General features: G+C 71.5%; 2 protein-coding genes across 2 annotated transcripts; both read left to right on the top strand.

Annotated features, from left to right (window-relative positions):
- The first annotated feature begins 846 nt into the window (after positions 1-846).
- CCDC142 (coiled-coil domain containing 142) lies at positions 847-5,021 on the top strand. Its single transcript, XM_010568476.1, has 10 exons — positions 847-876; positions 1,337-2,797; positions 2,906-2,992; positions 3,064-3,228; positions 3,329-3,486; positions 3,580-3,732; positions 3,878-3,992; positions 4,079-4,256; positions 4,340-4,551; positions 4,765-5,021. The coding sequence occupies exons 2-10, from the start codon at positions 1,387-1,389 to the stop codon at positions 5,019-5,021; spliced, it is 2,736 nt and encodes a 911-aa protein (XP_010566778.1). The 5' UTR covers positions 847-876; positions 1,337-1,386.
- A 428-nt stretch (positions 5,022-5,449) lies between these two features.
- Positions 5,450-9,036, top strand: LOC104832344 (programmed cell death protein 4-like). The gene is made up of 11 exons (XM_010568477.1): positions 5,450-5,503; positions 5,826-6,102; positions 6,344-6,441; positions 6,562-6,675; positions 7,213-7,434; positions 7,654-7,751; positions 7,815-7,929; positions 8,280-8,387; positions 8,542-8,652; positions 8,737-8,876; positions 8,957-9,036. The coding sequence occupies exons 1-11, from the start codon at positions 5,450-5,452 to the stop codon at positions 9,006-9,008; spliced, it is 1,389 nt and encodes a 462-aa protein (XP_010566779.1). The 3' UTR covers positions 9,009-9,036.
- Positions 9,037-9,075: the final 39 nt, after the last annotated feature.

The following is a 9,075-nucleotide window of genomic DNA, read 5'->3' on the forward strand; positions in this document are numbered from 1 at the left end:
GCCGCCGCCGCCGGAAGTGGGGCAGGGCGTGGACCGGAAGTGGGACGGGAAGCGGACCGGAAGTGGGGCAGGGCACCGGCTGAGGCTGCCCGGCCGCCATGTTGGGTGCGGGCAGGACGGCGGCCCGCGAGGGCCCCACCCAGCAGCACCGGGGCTCCGCGTCCCCTCCCGCCATCCCCGCCTCCCCTCAAGCCGCGGGCCTGGCCGCCTCCCGCTGCTCAGGACCACCCCCCTGCCCCTCCCGCCTCCACCGGGGACGGCGGCGCTGACCTTGCAGCGGGTCAGCCCTGCCCGTTTCTCCGGATTAGCGCGGGCGCGGCCTAAGCCTATTTCCTCCCACCGCCCCCGGCGATGGCCCAGCATGGAGGACGGCGGCCCTGAGCGTCGCGGCGGGGAGCCCTGCCTGCAGGTGAGGCCCCGAACGGACGAGGAGACCCCCGGGCTCAGGCCGCTCACCGGGGACACCGGCTGGGCCTTGGGCCCGGTGCCGCCGGGCGACAGCGCCGGGCCCAAGGCCGCTCTCGGCGTCTCCTTGACAACGGCCCAATGGGGGCGTGGCCTAACTGGGAGGCGTGTCCCCGGCGGGGCGACTCCGCGGTTGCCAGCAGCGAAGGGCGGGGTCCGCTTCCCCCGGCCCACGCCTCCCTCCCGCTAGCCCCGCCCCCTTCCCTGCTAGCCCGGCCCCCTCGCCGATAGCCCCGCCCCAGCCCCCTCCCGGGGCCGGTTTGCGGGGGTCCTGACCCGTCCGCGGACCCTCGTAGGTGGGTGAAGGCGATGGCGCCGGTCTGAGCGGCCTCATCTTCCTCCTCCGGACGGCCCGCCCGCCCCTGCCCCCCCCGGGGGATGGGGCTGCCCGGGGGGAACCCGCCGAGACAGGTGAGGGGCTGGCCCAGCTCTGGGGGGGCGGACTACAGAGCCCGGCCGTGGGACCTTCTCCGGTACGGGCCCGGGGGGGCTAATCCCCCCCATCGCCCATGGACCCGTGGCAACAGGGGGGCTGGAGGGGAAACCCTGATGAGGTACAGCCTCCTGAGAGGGGTGGGCAGCTGCAGGGGGCAGGACAGGGGACAAACGCTGCACAGTTAACGTGGAATTAACGTGGAATTAACGTCTAACACGTCCAGAAGTGTCGCTGGGACCTGGCAGCCCGCTGGGACAGGTCCTGTGCCAGGAGGGGCTGGGGGGGTCTCAGAACCAGCGCTGGCAGGGCCGGGGTGGCGGCAGAGCAGCGTGGCTGTCCTGCCGTCCCCTCTGGGTACTGATGCAGAGCCGGGGTGGCCGTGGGAAGGGGCTGCCCCCCCACCTTGCCCCACACCCAGGGTCCCCGTCCCTGCAGGCAGCAGCTCCCTGGGGGGCCTGGCCCGCTCCCTGCAGAAGGCAGAGGCCATGCTGCGCAGCTGCGTCAGCCCCGGCCTGCGGCGCCTGCTGCCCCCGCGGCCCCGCCAGCGCGGCTATGACGGCAGCGAGGATGAAGAGGAGGAAGAGGAGGAAGAAACGCTGGCCCTCCTGGCCCCGCTGGAGCAGAGCTTCCAGGGGCTGCGCCGCTGCCTTTGTGTCTGGGAGGACCCCCGCACCGAGACCTTCCGGGGCCACGTGCGGCCCCAGCTCGGCGACAGCAGCGCCGCCTTCTCCTACCACCCCATCCACCCGCGTGTGGCCGAGCGTGGCGCCAGCCTTCACGCCCTGCTGCAGCACCGCCACCACCTCCGCCTCGCCCGCGACTACAGCCGCCGGCTGAAGGCCGCCTCCGACTTTCTCCGCCAGCTCCTGGCACTGGTGGAGCAGCCGGAGGCACCGACGGGGGAGCTGGGGGCCGCCTGGCCACTGCGGGAGCTCTGCCAGGAGCTGCGGATGCACGCCGGCCACTGGAGCGGGCTGCGGCGGCGGATGCGCAGCGACCCGTGGCTGCGGCCGCTGCTGCTGCACAGGCACGAGTCGGTGGCACACATGCAACGGGTGCTGCTGCTGCTGGCGCTGCATGCTGCACGGCTGGCCGAGCGCCACACCGAGGCGCGGCTGCGGGGGCTGGCGCTGGCCAGCCCCACTGCCGCCCCCTCCCCGGCACTGCTCTCCGACCTCTTCCAGGGCCTGGAGATCTACAACCAGGTGGTGGGCGACCTGGCCCTGGAGCTGGGCACTGCCGGTTGCCTGCCTGCTGGTGTTGCTGGCTGCCACGGGGTCGCGGGGGACCGCTCCCATGCCTTCCCCGCAGCCAGGGTGCTGGGGATACTGGCGGCTGAGCGGGGCCGGCTGGTGGCCGAGCGGCTCCAGCCCCTCCTGCAGCTGTGGGACGGTGGCGGCGGAGCAGAACATGTCTGCTGGGAGGATGCCACGGTGCCTTGGCCCCTGGAGTGCAGCACCACAGCGGCAGCGGACATGGCACCCTCTGGACGGGAGGAGCTGCCGGGCCTCGCTGGGGAGCTGAAGGCACTGTGCAGGGAGGACGAACAGCTGATGGGCCTCGTCCTGGGTGGCTTGGTGGCCTCCGCCGACAGCCTCTGGCACCACGTCCTCCGCGGGCCCAAGCAGGAGAAGCTGGCGGCAGCAAGCCCTGAGCCCCTGGAACTGCCGGTGTCCAGCCCAGGCACGGCTGCTGGGCCAAGCTCTGCCGGCTGGAAGTCGGTGCGGTGGCTGGACGCCTCCCGCACGCCAGCGGCTGAGGCCCTGCATGCCCAGTACCGCCCACTCTTCTGGGGGGCTGCCAGTGCCGCGCTGGGTCACCGCCTGGGACTGCCACACTGCGGGGCTGGCAGGACTGTGGCCACTGCGAGGGAGCTGAGCCGCACTCTCGCCCAGGGTAGGTGGGGGCCAGAGCGGTGGGGCAGTGGGGGCGAGGAGTAGCTCCCCAGTATCCCTCCAGTGCCACCACGGGGTGCACTGGCCCTCACGCCCCGTTCCCCTGCAGCCCATGTCCCCCAGGAGTGCGAGGAGGAGCTGGGACGGCTCTGCCTGCGCCTGCTCTGCTGGGGCGTCCTCTGGAGCTGGGAGAGAGGTACGGAGTGCAGGGTGGGGGGGTACGGGCAGGAGGGTGGCAGGGGGCTGCTGACTGGTGCCCCCCCACAGACTTCACCTGCGCCCTGGGCTCGGGTCTGTCCGACAAGTGCTCGGGGGAGCCGGTGCTGGTGGCAGGACCAGTGCAGAGCAGGACGGCATGGTGCCTGCAGCGGCTCTACCCAGCCCTAGCCTTCGCCCTGCGCTGCCTGCGGCCCCTGCCTGCCTGCCTGCCCGGTGAGTGGGGTCTCGTGGGATGGGGATGGGCATCTTGGCGGTCCCCTCTGGGCTCCCCCCTCTGGCCCCTGTGACATGTCTCATCCCCTGCCTCTCCCAGGATGCCCCCCTGGCTCGCCCTGCCTGCACCTGCAGGTGCTGGGCCGCTGCCTGGCCACGGCGCAGGCTGCCTGCTCCTGGCTGATGGGCAGAGCCTGCCGGTACCTGGCGGCCTGGGCCCTGCCCCAGTTCCTGCTTGTCACCCAGGGGGATCTGCAGGTATGCAAGGGACAGGGACCCATGGGTGGGTGCGGAGCCTGGGCTGTGGGGCTGGCTGCTGGGCAGGATTCCTCTCACCCCTCTTCCCTCCAGCTGCTGAAGATGGAGACAGAGAGGCTGGTGGTGCTGGTGAGCGGGACCTTCCCAGAGCCTGGGGATGCCCCCCCTCAACTGCCCCTGGCCCTGCTGTCCCACCAGGAGCAACACCTCTGCCAGCAGATTCGCTCCATGGCTGCCAGCATTCAGGTACAGCCCAACCATGGGAGCCGGCTGGAGCCGTGCTGTGCCGTGCCGGGCCCCAGTGGTTCTGGTCCAGCTGGGCACGGCCAGGGGAGCCACAGGGTGCCATGGGGCCGCTGTGCCATGCTGGGTCCCCCCGCTCTGCCCCCAGCTCTTCTCGGGGGAGGTGCTGAAGATGTTCTCCACCGACTGCAAGCGGATGTCAGCGGAGATCTTCAACCAGACCATGCCGCTGGGCAAGCACTGGAGGGTCGGCCTCCGCGCCGGTGGGTAGGGGTGCCTCAGGGGCGGGCAGGGCTGCGGGCAGGGCTGCGGGCAGGGCTGAGTGGGTGTCCTGTTCCCTCCCCTGCAGACCTGCCCAGCTCCCCCAGCGCATACGCGGCGGCGGCGGCCCAGGCGGTGCTGGGCCAGGTGCTGCAGGGCGCCCAGCTCCTGCCCCGCGATGCCCAGGCGCCTGCCCTGGCCCGGGTGACCACGGCTTTCTTGGAGGCTTGGATGGATCACATCCTGGCCCAGAGGATCAAGTTCAGGTAATGGGTGGCGGTGGTGGCGGGGCTGGGCTGGCATGGGCAATGCAGAGGCGGCCGGGCTGAGTGCCGCCGGTACCCCCCAGCCTGCAGGGAGCCTTGCAGCTGCGGCAGGACTTCGAGCTGGTGCGGGAGCTGGTGGCATCGGAGCGCTACGGGCTGGCCCCTGAGACCCGGCAGTCCCTGCTCTCCCTCCGAGTCTTCCAGCAGATGGACGGGGCCATCCTCTGTCTCCTGCAGCAGCCCGGTGGGGCGGCCGGGGAGGCCCCCCGCCCCTGGCACTCCCTGCGCCGCTGCTGTGAGTCACGAGGGAGGACGGTGATGGCCCCTCCACCTGCCACGCTTGGCTGCCCCATGGGCTGTGGCCGTGCCAGACCCTGGCAGGCAGCAGTCCTGGTTTTGGGGAGCGCGGGCTGGGGGGCAAAAGCTGCTTCTTGGAGCAACCCTTGCCAGGAGGGAGGGTCCAGGATCCCTCGACCCCCCCCAACTTCCATCTCCTCTCCCTGGCCAGGCTCGGACGACGGTGCCCACCCACAGGAGCTGGGCGCGGGCAGCCTGCACGGCCTGGAGACCCTGGAGACGCCGGCGGCAGCAGCGGGGACCCCCCCGTCCGCCGCCAGCGCCGAGGTGCCGGCACGGCTACGGAGTGGCGTCCCCGAGTCCTACCTGTCGGGCAGCCAGCAGCAGTGGCTGTCGCTGCGGCTTCACCGGGCCCGACGCTGGCGCGTACCCGGACTGCCCTGCGTCGGCAACAGCCCCGAGTCCTGACCGCGCGCGGTGGCAATAAAGGGGCTGAGCCGGGGGTCTCCATCTCTGTGTCTGTCTCCGTCCCCTTCCCTGTCCCCGGCTACGGGTGGGAGCGGATTCCGGCACCCGGATGGCTCCTGCATTCCCAGCATGGCCGGAGCATCGCTCCCACCTTCCTGCCTGCTGCTGCCTGCAATCTCTCCCGCCTGCAGCATGCTCGAACCGGCCCCCGTACGCGGTGGGGTGGGCTTTAACCTGTCCCCGACCCCCTTGCCCGGGCCGCCGGGCAAGGGGGTCGCGGACCGGTAATACCAGAGCCCCCGGTGTGACTACGGCTCCCATGATGCCGCCGTTCCCGGTCACTTCCGTCACGGGGCGGGGTCCGGCCGAGCTGAGCTCCCCTTCCCGGTCCCGGTCCCGGTCCCGGTGCGGCCCCGGTGCCGCCCGTCATGGCCGTCCCCGCCGCCGAGCTGGGCGCCGCTGACCGCGTCCCCTTTGCTACGGCAAGTAACGGCACCGGGACAGGGACCGGACCGAGCAACCCCCCCCCCCCACACCCTCCCCCCCGGGGGCTGAGCCCCGCTTGGGACCGGGACCCGTGGGGGCTCTTGTGGAGGGGGGGTGGTCCATGGTGGGGGTTATTGATTGGGGTCCCTGGTGGGGCAGTCTGTGGGGCTCGGGGGTCCCTGGTGGAGCTGGATGGGGGGCGTTCCCTGGCATGGCGGGGTTCCCTTGGGGGTCCCGGGGAGAGTGCATGGTGGGGGTCCCATGGGGGGGTCGTGTCGCGGTGCCCCAGCACGTGGTGACGGTGCCCACGGTGTGCAGGGCCCCTGCCCGGCGGCTGCGGAGGAGGAGGAGGATGGGGACGAGGAGCTGTTGGGGGCCGGGGGTCCCCGCGCCTGGACCCCCCAGGAGAAGCTGCTGCACGAGGCGCGGCTGAAGGCCAAGGCCAAGCGGCGGCTGCGGCGTACCTCCTCCCGGGACTCGGCCCGTGAGTCGCTCTCCGAAGGTGCTGAGCCTGGCCCCGAGCCCGGCAGCCCCAAGGGCAGGACCCACGACCGCAGGTCCCGCATGGGCAAGGGCCGCGGGCTGCCCAAGAAAGGTGAGGGGCGGCAGCGCCTGGCAGGACCCCTCCCGTCCCCCCCATTGGTGCTTGTACCCCACATATCTCCATCACTCCCCTCCTGACACCCCCATGGAGTTGGGACCCCTCCTGCATCCCCTGTGGGGCTGAGCTCCCTCCCAGTGCCCCAGGTTTAGTCCCCACCTCGGGGGGGCCCCACTGGGGGCCTCAGTGCCCGCCGCCACCGAGCCCCCGCTCACCCCGCACGTGCCTGGTGCAGGTGGTGCCGGAGGCAAGGGTGTGTGGGGTGCCCCCGGCGTGGTCTACGGCTACCAGGAGCCTGATGCCCGTGACCCCAACTACGACGAGGTGGCTCAGGTACGGCCCCGGGCCCCCGCAGCCCTGCCTCATCCCCCACCCTCACAGGCAGCCCTGGCGAGGGGCTGGCCGGCTGCAGGCAGTGGTACAGGCAGGGGTGGCATCGTCCTGTGCCCGCAGGGGGACACAGTCTATGCCACCGTGGTGCCTGAGTTGGAGGAGGGGGAGTTGGAGAAGAACGTGCAGCCCATGGTGCTGGAGTACTTTGAGCATGGGGACACCAGCGAGGTCATGGTGCGTCGGGGCAGGGGTCTGCGGGACGGGGTGGGCTGGAATGGGTTGGGGTCCTCGGGGAGGGGACAGGGGCCCCTCAGTGACAAGGACCCTCAGGGACGGGGAGACTGGGATGGGAAGGGTCCGTTGGGGGTCCGTTGCTGATGGGGACCCTTTGGGAAGGGGCAGAGTCCCCTGGGGAGGGGGATCCCTTGGTGGTGGGGACCTTCAAGGGGGTCAGACTGGTGCAGGGGAGAAAAGGGGTCCTGTGGGAATGGGGAGTGTCCCTGGGGGAGGGAACAGGGGTCCCTTGGGGATATGGACCCTCAGGGATGGGACAGGCTGGGATGGGGAAGGGTCCCTTGGGGAGGAACTGGGGGTCCCTTGCTGATGGGGACATTCAGGGGTGCCAGGCTGGCATGGGGCATGGTCCTGGGGGAGAGGGAGGGGGTCCCTTGGGGCTGGGGAGTGTCCCTGGGGGAGGTCAGGGGTCCCCTGAGGAGGGGCTGGGGGTCCCCTGGGGCAGCTGGCAGGGGGTAACTAACATGCCAGGCACAGGAGCTGCTGCGGGGGCTGAACCTGGGCAGCCGTCGGCACGCGGTGCCCTCGCTGGCGGTGGCCCTGGCGCTGGAGGGCAAGGCCAGCCACCGTGAGCTGACCTCCCGCCTCCTCTCCGACCTGGTGGGCCACGTTGTCACCCCCGAGGACATCGCCTGGGCCTTCGACAAGATGCTGCGGGACCTGCCCGACCTCATCCTCGACACCCCCGAGGCCCCCCAGGTGTCGGCAGATGTGGGGACGGGATGGGGACGTGCCAGGGCGGGGGACACAGCTGTGCCGGGGGATGCTCTGAGGGGACGTGGCCTTGCTGGGGGGATGCTCGGGGGGGCCACAGCTGCACTGGGGGGGCCGTGGCCGTGCTGGGGGATGCCCGGCGGCTGCAGGACGCAGACGGACAGTGGGACTAGGTAGGGCAGGGTGCTGACACTCCGTCCCCAGATGCTGGGTCAGTTCATCGCCCGTGCGGTGGCCGACCACGCGCTGCCCCTGGATTTCCTGGAGCGCTACAAGGGGCGCGTGGACTGCGAGCACGCCAGGTAAGCGCCGCCCCGGCCCCCGCCGCCCCCGCCGCGTGCCGCCCTCACCCGCCTCTCCCGCAGGGCCGCCCTCGACCGCGCTGCTGTCCTGCTGCGCATCAAGCGTGACGTCAACCGGCTGGACAACGTCTGGGGCGTGGGGGGCGGCCAGCGCCCCGTCAAGCACCTCGTCAAGGAGGTCAGCGCCTGTCCGACCCCCCCCAGTCGCGTCCCTCACTGTGTCCCCCGTCCCTGCTGGTGGCCTGGTCTCCCCGGACACATCCCCCTGCTCCATCCGTCGTGCCTGCACCCCGTCGCCTCTGGATCTTCCCCCAAATGTCCCATGGACACTCCCCTCTATGTCCCTTGGGACGTGACCCTGGCTGTGGCATCCCCCCAGACACGTCCCCATGCCCACCCAGAGCAGCAGTGACCCCGGCTGTCCCTGTGCCCTCCCCACGTCAGGACCAACCCCCCCCTAGCCATCCCCGCTTCATGTCTCCATGCCATCCCCCCCCGTGCCCCTACCCCAGCTGCCTCTGTCCCTAGATGAACCTACTGCTGCGGGAATACCTGCTCTCCGGGGAGGTGTTGGAGGCCGAGCACTGCCTGCGGGAGCTGGAGGTGCCACACTTCCACCACGAGCTGGTGTATGAGGTGAGGGCTGGGGGTCCCAGGGGTCCTGCGGGGTGGGGGGTGGAGGTGCCTCACTTCCACCATGAGTGGGTGGTGTACAAGGTGAGGGCTGGGGGTCCCAGGGGTCTTGGGGGGTCGCCCCCCCCGCAGCCCTGCTGACGCCCACTGCCCGCAGGCGGTGGTGATGGTGCTGGAAGGCTCCGGGGAGGGGCCCGTGGCCATGATGGTGACGCTGCTGAAGGTGCTGTGGGAGACGGGGCTGGTGACGCTGGACCAGATGAACCGGGTGAGCGTGGGGTGCACATGGGGGGGGGGCGGTGGGCAGCCCACCCCCAGGGCTGACACTGCTGTGTGTGTCTCCCCCTCCCAGGGCTTCCAGCGGGTGTACGAGGAGCTAGGGGACATCAGCCTGGACGTGCCGCTGGCTCACAGCCTCCTGGAGCGGCTGGTGGAGCTCTGCTTCGACCGCGGCATCATCACCAGGGCCCTGCGGGATGCCTGCCCTGCCAGGTACCGGTGCCAGGGGAGCTGTGGGGGGGGGGTGTGTCCGTGGGGGTGCTCCCCCTCTTCATCCTCCTCCTCCTCCACAGGGGCCGGAAGCGCTTCGTGAGCGAGGGCGATGGGGGACAGGTCAAGCAGTGAACCGGGGCGCTGCTGGCCATCGGCCCCCCCCAGTGGGCTGGCGGTTTGAGGGGAGTGGGGGGCAGAG

The sequence above is a fragment of the Haliaeetus leucocephalus genome, unplaced genomic scaffold, assembly GCF_000737465.1.
Source record: "Haliaeetus leucocephalus isolate CR32 unplaced genomic scaffold, Haliaeetus_leucocephalus-4.0 Scaffold245, whole genome shotgun sequence".
Taxonomy (NCBI): domain Eukaryota; kingdom Metazoa; phylum Chordata; class Aves; order Accipitriformes; family Accipitridae; genus Haliaeetus; species Haliaeetus leucocephalus.